Source organism: Cladophialophora bantiana (assembly GCF_000835475.1).
Source record: "Cladophialophora bantiana CBS 173.52 unplaced genomic scaffold supercont1.5, whole genome shotgun sequence".
Lineage (NCBI taxonomy): Eukaryota > Fungi > Ascomycota > Eurotiomycetes > Chaetothyriales > Herpotrichiellaceae > Cladophialophora > Cladophialophora bantiana.
In genome coordinates this window covers 1,441,240-1,454,425 of record NW_015971579.1, presented here as the reverse complement: position 1 = coordinate 1,454,425, position 13,186 = coordinate 1,441,240, and the positions used below count along the sequence as shown (strand labels likewise).

Below are 13,186 nucleotides of genomic sequence, written 5' to 3'. Positions count from 1 at the left end.
CTCGGGTACAAGCATTTTCAGTTTTACGGTTCTTGCCCTGTGCTTGCGGCTACGTCCCAGAACTCCGGATAAACAGCACAGGCGAACGATCCACCCGACTGGTATGGAGAAGATCCATCTGGCACTCCAGTTTCTTGAGGCACACCTGCACGCAAATCTGCACTGCCAGCTAGTGTGTCCGATCAGGCTCGTTGAGATAGTTCTACGAATTGTCAATGGCGAGAAGAGATTTGGGGAACCTCAAAGGCCATCACCAAAGCGGTTGCATAGTCCAGAGCATCGCCGACTATTACCGGCTCCTAGGTCTCTCAAAGCGCAGCGGGGATTCTATGATTACTACTTATCTTACAGCCCGTCGCAAAAGAACAGGAGGCCAAAGCGCTGTGAAGACAGTTTCCCATCCGGTTGGCGTGCAGCTCGAGGCGGCGATCATGAATCATCGTTCCTCCCAGAAGACACACCAAGTCCACAGCTCCAACAACAATCCCACCTTCCTATTCATGGTCCTGACTGCTTCACTGGACAGTCGTCGCAAGGGCTGCGTTATAAAGGACGCCATCAGCGCTCATTGCATCCTAGTCAGCCTTATCAAATTCAGCTGCCCACCCCGCCCGAAACGCCACACACCCCCTCAGTTCCACTGGCGCCCAAATACCATTTATTGCCAGCTGCGGCAACCCGGCCTGTGCTTCGGTCTTCTTACTCAACTGGTAGGGCCTCGCCAAAGCTCCAGAGAAGGACGAGCCACTCGAGGCCCAGTTCAAAGCAACAACAGATTCGCATTTTGCGTAGCCTTCCTCTCGCCCATACCTCTCGATGTGAACAACCTCAGCGAACCGAGCCTAATCTCTCCCCGAAACACCCTCGACCCTCTTTCGAAGCTGGTGGACACCTCAGACCCACGCAAACTCGGCCTCAGTTTGATGCCGAGCCAGATGGAATCATCCGCGTCGGAGGAGATAGAAAGAGAAGCAGAAGGGGCCAAGGCTCGTCGCGGCCCCAAGGCAACGCAGCCAGTGCGCAAAACACCAACGGGATTGAGGAATATGCAAACCTTCCGTGGGAGGATGAATCCGAATCTGACCACGAGCACCGAGACCTGAATCCGGACCGGAATGACAAAACAACACCAGATAGGAAGGCGAGAGGCTTGTTCTTTCGCTGTCCAATGTATTGTACTAATCCTCGGATGTATGCCCATAGCCACATAAGATGCAGTCATTGGCGTAACTGCTCCATAGCAGCTGTGACTCGACATGCGTTGAACGATGCGAAAGAAGATTTAGACAAGTTGCACAAGATCAAGGAGCTGTCTTCGGCGAAACTCAGCCCGCAAGAACGCTGGAGACGATACTTTGTTATTTTCAATGCTGGGACCGAGAATGATCAAATGAATCACCCATATTGGGTCAATGCAGATCCAGAAGATCAGGTAATTGATTTCTTGAGGAACACGATAGACCAATCGATGTCCGATCCAGAATCAGTACAGGCATTGAGAAAGATTCACCGATACTACGAAATGTTGATGGTTAAGAGGCAGAGAGACATCAAAATCAGACTCAAATGTAAGGAAGTGACGGCAGCTGCGAAAAGGCAAGAACTCGAAGAGTTACAAGCATCTCAATCGATGTTCAAATCCGAGTTCGAGGCGCTCGTTAGGGGTGATCTGGAATCGGCATCCAATCCTACGGCACCCAGCGCCAGTCAGCATCACACCCTTCTGGGGCTCACGACGCCGACTGGAATGTCAATGCAACGATCGTACAGCGGGAGAGGCCCAGATATGGATATGAATAATCTCGATTCACAACTTATGGGCCCCTTGCCGGATCCTGGCAGTGTGATGAATCAGACAGAACCTCGGTTCTTTTACGGCAACACCTTCTCCACAACACAACAAGCAGTCGATGAGGTCATGACGCGTACAGAGATAGCTATGGATCCTGCTGCTCATTCTAACACTACCAGCTCCTGGGGACACGAGCAGTGGTACGACCAGCTGGTATCGACATTGGGCTGGCCGATACCTGGTGCGCATGCTTCTGACACCGGTATCGGTTCCAGGAGACCAAATGCAAACCCGCCAGTTAGTTCGGCCAACTCTACTGAGGATAACCCCCGAATGTCCCTTTTCAATCACTATGTGACGCCGAGCGAAAGCACCTCTCCAATGGTTGACCCGGGCTCTGTTGCAAATGCTTCTGCTTCCTTCAATGGCAATGCGAGTAATGGGCAAGCATACGGGCATAGCTATCCCTTTGCGAGGAAATAAGGGATACCTTCGACAGATATTATGTCCGGGAAGATGGAGAGGCGAGCCTTGCAAATCTAGTGCGTATCGACTGAAGCCGAGTTGGCTTGCTGTTTGTCTTTGTAGGTTCGTAATTTAGCGTCGATATTCAGGAAAAAGGTTCTCCTCTACTTGTTACTCTATTGGTATTGATAGTGTCATGAAATAAAAGGGCTCCGCAGCCTGTTGCACAATGTGTATGGAGTATTCAGCGTCGTGACCTGGTCCCCGCGAGGCGAAGCAAGGCTGAACGACCACCATGTAATAGGAGCGCTCGTAGAAAGAAACGGACGGCAACCCGCTCGGGTCTGGGAGGCGTTCGAGGCATCTGTCGGTCGTGGTAGTCATTGCCATGGCTCTTTCCAGCTAAGCTCTCCCATCCTATGTGTCGCTGCTAGGAACTCTCTCTCTCTCCCCCCCTACTACCTCCTCTTCCCTTTTTGCAGCTAGATGTATCACACGTTTGCGCCTTTGAAGCCTGTTGTTCGCCCAAGCAGGTAGGTAACCGGCCGGCGTCGCCGTAACATTTGACTTTTTTCTCCTTTGGGCAAGATCTCATTTCATTCCGCAATCATATCCCTTGAAACGTGGAAAGTCTTGCGCGTCATTCTCTTCCCGATCACTGTCCGTTAGGAGACTGGCGGTCAAAGCTATTAAAACGGCAGGGGAACCGATGCGTTCAGTACTCAATGCGCCTTGGGTGGGTTTCTTGAGCTTTTCCAATGAGAGGAAAGATATGAGTGCCGGCATTCGAAAAGACTCGTACTGTACACATGTCGTTCGGATGGAAAACGGCAATCTTTAGATGTATAGAACAACATGAGCCGGGTCCCACAGTTCGAGATGCTGGAATACCTGAGATGCCTCCATTTACTTCGATGGTCCAGGTCAGGATGGGCGCAACGGATCTGCGTCGACTTCTATGCTATGCACGTCGCAGACACTCGCGAGCTGTAACCAGTAGCTACGGAAGCGCAAGGACTCGATTCTTGCTGCTCCTTGCCGCTTCCCTTGACTGTCGGACGCCGTGCAACAGAATGGTGACCACGGGTCCTCCTCGTCAATCCAATCGCGGCAGCCAGCAGCTTCAGGTCTGCCTTGTGCTCGTTGACAAACCTCTGCGTCCGCAGACCGGACGCCTGTCGCAATCGAGCTTTGCGTACAAATACTCGATCATCGTGGCGATTCACTGTTCAACACACTGTCTGGCGCACACCTGTATGCTCCTTTACCACTTCTGACTGCACCACACTCGACCTCACCATGGCCTACTCAGACGCGACAAACGATCAAAAGATCGTCATCGTTGTCAATGGCGTCGTTCGCTTCATCCAGCTGAGCGTCGGAGTCCTCACCATCTTCTTGTACGCCTCCGAGAAAAGATATTGGTTAGACAATGGCCTCCCCGGCAAGCTCGTAAGTCTTCATCTGAAAGGGAACTTGCGGTTTCAGGCTGATGTCCGTGGTCCAGAACTTCGAGTTAGTCCTCGGGTCTTTCGCTGTCATGGCAGGACTCGCCCTTGGCATTATACTCTTGAAGATGTCCTATCGCCCCGTTGCCCTGGCCTGTCCATGGGATTTGATCATGTTCTTCATGTACTCGGCTGCCTTTGGTTACATGAGAGCCACCAATGCCAAACTTGATAAGGAACGCTTTAATACCAAAGACCCGTCGAATTACGGATTATACTAGGACCACATGTTGGCAATGAGGCACAAAGTATCGGTGAATTTCGCTGGTATGGGCGTCTTTCTCACCAGTGCTATCATGGGTGCGGATTTGATTTGGACCGGGAGGAAGAATAGTCGTGGCAGGATGCACAGTGCAGTTTGAGAGTGCATGAGGCTCCGGTGGCAACAGGTCTTTTTTAAACCAGCATCATTTCCCCAAACGTATGAGAAGAGGTTGGAGGGTGTTAACACTAATTGGAGAACCAGCGGAGTGTGTCCTTGATTCGGCTTGTGGAGATGGACCTACCGGATCGGGACACTTCCACGATGTCGTGAACAAGGTTCCTTGGATGGATTGGTGTCTGTAGGATGGGTAACAAAGTGTTCCTAGCTTGAGCAAAAGCCATTCCAGGACCAGGGGACCTTCGAAAAAGAAAGAGGAAATAATTGTAACGTCGTCGCTCCCATCTTGTTGAAGCTGATAGCATTGGGTTGTTGATTGATTCCATCCAGATCCGTACCCTAAATCCAACAGACTGGAACCGCTTTTTGTACAAATATTTTATGATACAAGTCATATGCAAAACGACGTCATGGTGAAAACCGAAACCGCAGGGCTACAGTTAGTTCTTTTTTACAACAGCCACGGCAGCCCCGCGCCGGCAACACCGAACACCAGCGCAACGACCAGCCCTCTAATGCTGTCTCGCGCGTCGATCGTTCCTGCGCCAGAGCCGGTGCCAAGACTGACGCTCGCGCTCGCGCTTGCGCTCTGCTGGGCACTGGGGCTGGGCGAGTCTGTAAGGGTCGGGATTCCTGCCGTCGTCACCGTCGTTATTGTCGACGGTCCGGTAGAGGTTTGGACAAAGGAGCTAGAGTCGGCTGTAACCGTGGCGACTGTCATGGTGGTAGGTGCGGGCGTGGAGCTGGAGCTATCGGTGGAGCTATCAGTAGAAGAAGATGAGGATGTGGTTGTGATTGTGGTTGTAGAAGTGGATGTATCGGTGGAGCTGCTCAGTGTTGTGCTCGAGGTTGATGATGATGCCGTAGTACTGCTTGACGGCGGAGGCTGCGAATCGTTCTGGACCTGGAACCAGTTCGCTCCGACCGGTTGCCCGATGCCCGCGGCATCGGCGAACCCAGCCATGTCGAAGCCCAGCCTGGCGTCCAGGTCCGAGGACCCGAAGAACGACTCGAAGGACGACGGGATGCTGAAGTCCTTTGGCTGCGAATACAGCAGCAGGGTGTAGCGGTGTGCCTTATCCCCGGCTGGCGGCGTCGGCGGGACATATGAAGCAGCCGGCGCGGAGGTGAAGTTCTGCGCATCGCTATCAAAGTCAAAGAGCACCTCTGATGCGCCGGCCAGATTCGGCTGGTACCACTGGAGGTACTGCACGCGTTCATCGCTGTTATCGGGCGAAGTGGCGTCTTGGTCGATCATGAAGATCATGAAATCCAGTGTTTGAGACGCGTCTTTGGGCCCGTTGACCGTAGGCTCGTCGAGGACGTCTAGCATTTGCTCCACGTCAGATCATCTCCGAGCTCAAGCATGTCATATTTACACGTATATAAATGCAGGGTCAAAGGAAGGAATAAAAGAGCCACTCACCATCACGAGATATTATCATACCAGCCGGATCGACGATGGTAAAAGAACTCTGGAAATCGACCCGCAGATTCGTCGTCACTTGGACAGGGAAGTCCGGAGCAGACTGAGCGTTGGCCAACGCCGCAAGGACGAACAATAGAAAAGCGCGTGAGGTATTCATAGTAATGAGAGACTCGATGACCAACACAAAATTCTCAACGAACAAACGTGTGTATGTAGAAGGAATGCAAATTGAAACAGAGACACTCTTACAAACATTGATCCGGGTTTGGGGGTGTTCGTTATGTACTTACTCCTTACTCAAGAGTCAGGACGCTGGATGGGGATCGACCCATGGAACACATCGAGGTCTCATATGGGGCTAATTAAGTGTATAAATAAAGTTGCTTCTCGAGACAGCTTCGTGTCTCAGAGCCTCCGAACTGGACAGGGCGATGCTATGTTGCTTCGCCTTGGCCGCAACTGGCGTCGGGGCAAGCTTGGGTCTCTCGATGAACGAAATCAACAAGCTCCGTCATTGATAGGAACCGTGGTGTCCTTTGGCTTGCCCGGTCACTTGGTTGAAAATAATAACAAATGCAGGCTCAAGGTCGGGTCAGGAGCAGTGTATGCACAGCCTTGGGCGAGACGCTCAAATGTCGGAGCTTGAAATGCAGTGTTTCAGAGTTGGGAGGCGAGAGGGGCACGAAACACTGGGCAAGATTGGCGCCAGTTTCGGCCCCTTTAGAAGACCAAGATCGAGCCCTGGTAGCCTTGGCCGATGACGTCGTCGCATGCGGCGTTGGCTCCTGAGGACCGCCACACCCGTCCACAGCCATAATGACTGGTGGTCATGATACCTCGTACAATTGTTTACGGTTACTGCTGTCAACACGGCAGGATTCACGGTGAAGTTTTTAACGGCCACGGTGTTCCATTCATTGGAAATCTGAACTTTGAAAGTAATCTGATAGAAATAAAAATATGCCCCGACCGCCCTCTCTATATGATATCGAGTCTAATAATGCAAGCAAGATATTTCAGACCTAGGCTATACCTTCATCGGGCTGTTCAGTTTGTATACCTTCCCTAGGCGACTCAAGACGCGATCGATGGTAGAGTGTTCAGGAACCTGGCCGGGTAGCAGCCCCCGGTTATTGGTCTTTGCTGCAGACTCGGACTCCCTCAAGATGCCCCCGTATGCGTCGAGTATTTTATGGGCTACTTCATCCAGAATTGCGGCTTCATCGGCTTGTGCAAAATACCTCATATGAGGGAGTGCTAGGAAGCCAAGTCGAAGGAGTCTTCGCAAGACATGCACGCCACATACTTGACGGCCAGGAGACCGCTCTCCAGAGACCAGAGGGAAGACTGAGTCAACGTCAATTTTAGGCAACGGCCCGTCTAATTGTCCTCTCGAATACATTTTCAGGACATGGAGATCGTCACTCAGCCATACCAATGCAAGTGACAAATCTTCAAAATCTTGCAACGTCAATGTGTTTCGCCTGCGGTCCTTGAAGCTGACGATGCTTAGCAAGGGGAATTCCTCGTTGGTGTCGTACGTCGAGATAAGATCGGTCAAGGAAACAAAGGTGCCACCCTGAAAATGGAAGTACATGTCCAAGGACACTGCGCATTCCGCCACTGTATACAACCTCTGCATGAAGGAGGAGTAACGTATTCGTGTTAAGTTTTCTTGGGGGAGGGGAGACACTGCTATGGCGGAAAGCCCAATGTCGAGCGCAAGCACCTTACGCGCACTTCCGAAAATACGTTGCATATTTCGGAGAGCAGCGGCTTTCGCAGCGCCTTGCGTTGGGACGCACAGAGTATCGATGTAAAACGGAACTGGATGATCCTCTTCTGGTAGTAGTCGATTGCTCAGATCTTGAAGGTACTCCACTTGACATCGAGGCAAAGCGTTCTCTTCGCTGGATCCAAGACCATCTGACCTCAAGTGTGAGAATGCCACAAACGTCAAGCTTACATCTTTCTCAGACGGAAGCTTTTGTTTCTCTAATTTGAGGCAATGATGGTGGCTGCTGACTGCAGAAAATGTCACCAGATTGAAGTAAGGGTTAGTGACTTCTTTGTTTCCGATGTCGAGGTCTGCATTTAACCTGACGCAGCGGCAATTTCCAGACACATGAGCTGGGGAGTAGCGTTCCTTAAAATATGCAGAAGACCGTCTCCGTTTGAGCTCCGGGCCACCACTGCTCAAAAAGCTGACATAGTAACGGAATCGGACGTCTTTGGGCAGAGCCCGTATTTTGCTCTCGTCCCAGCCGGAGTCGAGCAACAATTTCTTGACTAATACGTTGTCGATCCAGAAAGGGTACGGATTAGGAATCGAATATATGGTGGGCAAATGAAATTGGGGTAGTGTCAAGTCGTATAGTGTCTCGATAAGACACTGCAAAGACAATGTTGCCAGTTGGAATTGGGATATTTGGCTGGCGTCATTCTGAATTGTCAAGTCGTCTCGGAATGTCTGCAAAGTTGTCGCGGCTCTCTGCAAAGATTCCAGAACTTTCCCGTTCTGAACAGAGTTGTTGATGGCTGTTTCCTTTCTATTCTTGAGGTGTTCTCTCACAAGGCTTGCCAGAACGCTGGAGAGCGCCCCAATGGGAATGGTCTCAATACCGTGGGACTTTGTGGGAACCGGGATAAGTCGTTTACCCTCGCTGTGGGTGACGGTTAAGAATTGGGTCAAAGTGTGGGAAAATAAATCACATAGCATTCCAGTCTCTTCCCGTTTCTCCTCGACACTGCCATTTGGGACGGCCTCGAAGGAGAAGGAGACAGCGCGCGATCCGTCCGAGTCTGACAGTTTCGCGGTGATCAGGCCTTCCAGAGATGATATTTGTAGTCTATCATGCGATGGCCGGACTAGTATCCTTGGTAGGTAGTCCATGCGGATAGCTTATGGGTACATTATTACAGTTCCATTTCGAGATCGGTGTTGTGGCCAAGAGAGAGTTGGACAGGGTTTGGATGTGGTCACCTCCTCATCTCATGATGCGGACAAGCCAGCGAACCAAGATCTGCCTGAGTTGCCAAGCCTTTGAAGAAATCTGCCAAGCCGAATCCTCTCTAGCCGGCTTACCCCCTTGGCCCGGCCGTCACTAAGCCGTGGGCGTCCCGACTCCACCACTGTTTAGCAGCGGAAAGAAACCCCCTCCACCCCGGCGCCAGCATCTAGGCCATTGACTCCTCTGTACGGAATATATATAACCTCAGAGCTTGAGGGCCTTGGGCACAGGTCAAGGCCACTCATTGAGAGTTCAGTTCTTATTTCCCGGCCCACACACACTCGATGAAGACTTGTGTTCACTGTGGGATAATCTTTCTACAGTGTTCAGGATATTCATCACCTGTTCTGGTGTCGTCAGGGGTATTGGGTCTGTTCTACAGCAAGGATCCTTCAAGCTTCGAACGGCCAAGGTTTGTAAGTTCGCTTCCCCTTCAACTCCAACTTCCTTCAGAGTCCTGGGCATTCCATATTCTCGGAAAAATCCGTCCAAGAGATCTCCCAAGTCATTCTCGGCCGTGAGACCTCGTTTTGATAGCGCCTGTCGGATATACGAGTCGGACCATAAGATGTGAATAGCCCATTGTTGCCGAGCTGCATTGACCTTTGCATTGTACTTCATGACCGAAGGACATAATATACAGGATGTGTATCCTTTGAGAACGTTAGTACAAGTATAGAATCCCTGCTTGTTGGCGATTTGATGAACTCACCATGCGCCACGTTCATGGTACCGAGCTGATGTCCGATAGCGTGGGAGCCACCAAGATGGACACCTCGGCAAAGACCTAGATACCATGATATCAGGGATGGTTCATAAAAATCGCGCGGGTGATGTGTGAACTTGCCGTCCATTGCAAAGTTTGAGCCCAGCTGAGTCTCAAGGCGAGCCTGAAGGTCGCTGGGGTCATTCCTCAATTTCAGAAGACCTCGCGCCACCAACACAAGGCCTTTCTCTGCGGCCTCCTCTGTCTCCGGATCAATCTTGCTCAAGCTGCCCAGCAATTCGACACAGTGATCTATCGACCTGACACCTGAGCTCATCCATACCCATTCGGGAGAGTGCCGTGCGAGCTCCGGGTCTAATATCACGATGTCGGATGCTAGGCTTTGAAGTATGAAGATTTTCTTTATGCCTTCCGTCGGATCGATCCCCCCTGCGTACGGAGAATACTCTCCAGCGGACAACGTTGTAGGTACATTGATCATGACGAATGGTGGAGGATTTACGTCCTGGGGATCCGAGGCATGTTTATAGTCGATATCATGCTGCATGGCTGCTTTTAGTCTCGAGCTCATTGCATCAAGGGCTTTGAAATCATGGAGATCGTTTGCGAGGATGAGGCCGGCGAGCTTGACAGCATCAGTGATGGACCCTCCTCCTGGTGGAGTGTTCAGATTAGTCCATGTCTTGGGAAGATAGACATTACGCCCAAGGGGTGCAGCACAACCCACCTACGGTCATGACCAGCTCAGCGCCCGACTCTTTTCTGCGACATTATTAGCCTCTGGTTCTGGCACCTAATTGCCCACCACAGCTTGGATGTCCATCGTACCAGATCTTTCAAGAAAAAGGGGCAGTGGGCCGTTGGCGTCGGTACTCAAATGTGAAAGTCAACTTACATTTCCTGTGCCAAACGAAGCAGATCGTTCCAAGGCACATGGCTGGGAAACCCAATGCGCTCTCCCACGAGTTTTGGACCCAATGCCTCCTTCAATCTAGATAGAGTATCTGTGTTCCTCGCAAGCGACCCAGAAACCAACGCATATACCCGCAATTTCCCTAATCTTTCGACATGCGTCGCGACAAGCTGGGGAAACGGTATGCCATATGAGACCAGGCCTCGTTTGCGCCATGGGAACGCGGGTCGTGTTGTTTCTTGGTTACTGTTTGATAAGGTCATGCTGGCTGTGAATGTCATGCTTTGTCCAGGGCTTCGAGATATTGAGACGAATATTTTATAGTCCGGTAATTCTCCCCTCTCTGCTGTTGAGGAGCCAAGACGGCGTCTTACAGAAAGCCGTCGCTCACGGAACTCAAAACGGCGTCTTTGTTCATGCTGTCCAACCTTACCTTGGATTCTACAGGACGTAGTCTTGAGTTTGGATATTCTCAGATTCATGCCCCTCTCGGTCAGCCCATGATTTGTCTCTCTGAAATGGAGACGCCGTCCACGCAAGAACTGCGCAAACCTTGGGCCCCCACAGAGCTCTCCCCAGACTATTTTCCCGCAGAACCAGGTTGACTGGCCGAGTCTGGGGCCGTTATCCAAAGTACTTATTCACGGACCAAATCTCCTGGTTCCAAGGTCAAATTTCTTGCTCGAAACTTCAAGTCCTGCCTCGAATTTGCACACGTCTGTTTCATGTATACGACACCTGCCCATCAGTCAACGGAGAACAGAATGTCTAGAGAAGCGAAAATCTCGTGGTCCAACACCTCTGTAGGCCCCCTTCTCATTGAGTGTGGTATATGCTTACCGCCGACTGCCAGGCTATTTTTGCTATATGTCTCGGGAGCATGACATATGGCTACGTTCTCAGCATCATCTCGACTACTCTCGGCCAACTCAACTTTTATGCTTATTTTGGCTTGACTGCCAATACCATGGCCAGTAACTATTCTCACACTGCCAGCATTGTCGGGGCTATCAATGGCCTTTTGTCAGCGGGTGGGGTGTTTGGTTCATGTTTCATGGCATGGATGAGCGAGGCTCGTGGCCGCAAGCCTTCGCTTGTGGTTGCGAGAGTCGTCACTCTGATCGGGTGCATTTTGCAAACTACTTCAGTCCGTATTGCCATGTTTCTGGTGGCTAGATTTGTCACCGGCCTGGGTGCAGGTCAGTTGTATGATCGCACATGCGTTTAAGTATTGACCTTTCCGGTAGGCATGCTCATTACACTGGTCCCTGTCTTCCAAGCCGAGATTGCACCTCCTTCGACTCGAGGGTTCCTCGTAGCACAGAATGGTATGCACATACAATCACGCTTCAGCCCAATACATGCACTGATGCACATCTGAGTAGGTGTTATCATCGTCGTTGCGTATTCGATTGCGGCTTGGGTTGGTGTGGGCTGCTATTATGCCACCAACGCAGCTTTTCAATGGCGGTTTCCCCTGGGTCTGCAGTGCTTGTGGCCACTCTTGATGCTCGTCACTCTGCCGGTGGTTCCTGAGTCGCCTCGTTGGTGTAATCCCTACCCCTCCCACTTATCATTTTCTTCTCGTGTGCTGACAAGTCACTCTAGTGCTGTTCCAAGACCGGCGTGACGAAGCCTGGGCCATCATCTCCAAGCTGCATGGCGTCACTGATAACCAACAACTCTTTGCTCGAGAGGAATTTTACCAGATTTCGCGACAAGCAGACGCTGACAAACTGTTGAGCACTCACGAGAGTCTGCTTGACCTTTTCCGCAAGCCGAGTCACCGCAAAAGAATGTTTTGTGCTTTCGTCACCATGTTCGCTGCACAGGCTCCCGGTAATCTTGTCATCTATAGTAGGTCCTCTCTTGGACTAAACTCTCACTCACGCTAAGGTCCTCGACGACTACAGCGTCATACTATACCAGGGTTTGGGACAGAAAGGTGGCGTGCCGCTCATATTGGGAGCGGCATACTGCACTATCGCTGCATTCCTCAACTACGTATGTGCAGTGCTGATCGACAGAGTTGGAAGGGTTCGGTTGATGAGTAAGTCTATGGATATAAAGTGTGATTTTGATTGACATGGTTCAGTTATCGGTCTCTCGGGCTGTGTTCTCTGTCTCGCAATCGAATCAGCGCTCGTTGCTGAATATGCCGGGACGCAGAACAAAGCCGGTCTAAGCGCAGGCGTATTCATCCTCTTCTTTTATATCTTTTGGTGAGGCTACCGTCAACCTTACCAGTTGATGTTCCCTCTAATGATCTAAAGCTACGGAGGCTGCATCGATGCCAACACTTACGTCTACTGCGCGGAGATCTTTCCGACACATATCCGAGCCAAAGGCATGGCTTTCTCGATCATCGTGCTCTACTTATGCACTATTCCTTACCTCCAGGCAGCTCCTTACGCCTTTGCAACGATCGGCTGGAAGTACTATCTTGTCTTCATCTGTTTGACGACGGTTTGTATTCCTATCATCTGGATGACTTTTCTCGAGGTATGCCTAAATCTCATCTCCCGTCAGGCGAAAGCTGACGATATTCAGACGAGGGGATTCTCCTTGGAAGAGATCAACGAGAAGTTCGGCGATCACGTCGAGATCCACTTAACCCACATCACAACCAAGGAGAAAGCTGAACTGGATATGGTAGTTGAATCCAATGTCCGTGCCACCGCCAATGCAGAAGCTGGGATAGGTAATCCGGCGAAGGAGTCTCCGGATCAGGACCATAGTCACTACGAATATGCAGTTACGACTCTGGCTAAGACCTAGATAGCCACGATCAAAATCCAGGGAAAGGTCGAGAAGCAGGAGAGAGGCATGTTGGATGGTGATAGTAAGTGAACTTGACATTCGAAGAGTCAGTTATAAGTAAAGATAAGTCAGGGTTACGGTCAATGCGAGATAGCGTCGAGTGTGCTTACATGCCATTTCGCGCCCTATGCAAGAAGAG

General features: G+C 51.0%; 6 protein-coding genes across 6 annotated transcripts; 3 read left to right on the top strand and 3 right to left on the bottom strand.

The window, feature by feature from the left end:
- Positions 1-1,189: 1,189 nt before the first annotated feature.
- Positions 1,190-2,275, top strand: Z519_04121 (uncharacterized protein; the record flags this gene model as incomplete). Its single annotated transcript, XM_016761867.1, has 1 exon — positions 1,190-2,275. One exon carries the CDS (start codon positions 1,190-1,192, stop codon positions 2,273-2,275), a length of 1,086 nt encoding a protein of 361 aa, XP_016622205.1.
- Positions 2,276-3,556: 1,281 nt separating this feature from the next.
- Positions 3,557-3,986, top strand: Z519_04120 (uncharacterized protein; the record flags this gene model as incomplete). The annotated part of the gene is made up of 2 exons (XM_016761866.1): positions 3,557-3,709; positions 3,765-3,986. 2 exons carry the CDS (start codon positions 3,557-3,559, stop codon positions 3,984-3,986), a joined length of 375 nt encoding a protein of 124 aa, XP_016622204.1.
- Positions 3,987-4,598: 612 nt separating this feature from the next.
- Z519_04119 (uncharacterized protein) lies at positions 4,599-5,733 on the bottom strand (the record flags this gene model as incomplete). Its single annotated transcript, XM_016761865.1, has 2 exons — positions 4,599-5,473; positions 5,574-5,733. 2 exons carry the CDS (start codon positions 5,731-5,733, stop codon positions 4,599-4,601), a joined length of 1,035 nt encoding a protein of 344 aa, XP_016622203.1.
- An 870-nt stretch (positions 5,734-6,603) lies between these two features.
- Positions 6,604-8,469, bottom strand: Z519_04118 (uncharacterized protein; the record flags this gene model as incomplete). Its single annotated transcript, XM_016761864.1, has 1 exon — positions 6,604-8,469. The coding sequence occupies one exon, from the start codon at positions 8,467-8,469 to the stop codon at positions 6,604-6,606; it is 1,866 nt and encodes a 621-aa protein (XP_016622202.1).
- A 370-nt stretch (positions 8,470-8,839) lies between these two features.
- Z519_04117 (uncharacterized protein) lies at positions 8,840-10,490 on the bottom strand (the record flags this gene model as incomplete). The annotated part of the gene is made up of 4 exons (XM_016761863.1): positions 8,840-9,240; positions 9,300-9,968; positions 10,042-10,076; positions 10,210-10,490. 4 exons carry the CDS (start codon positions 10,488-10,490, stop codon positions 8,840-8,842), a joined length of 1,386 nt encoding a protein of 461 aa, XP_016622201.1.
- A 501-nt stretch (positions 10,491-10,991) lies between these two features.
- On the top strand, positions 10,992-13,005 carry Z519_04116 (uncharacterized protein; the record flags this gene model as incomplete). The annotated part of the gene is made up of 9 exons (XM_016761862.1): positions 10,992-11,030; positions 11,081-11,426; positions 11,475-11,555; positions 11,613-11,777; positions 11,836-12,074; positions 12,124-12,277; positions 12,323-12,449; positions 12,501-12,729; positions 12,778-13,005. The coding sequence occupies 9 exons, from the start codon at positions 10,992-10,994 to the stop codon at positions 13,003-13,005; spliced, it is 1,608 nt and encodes a 535-aa protein (XP_016622200.1).
- Positions 13,006-13,186: the final 181 nt, after the last annotated feature.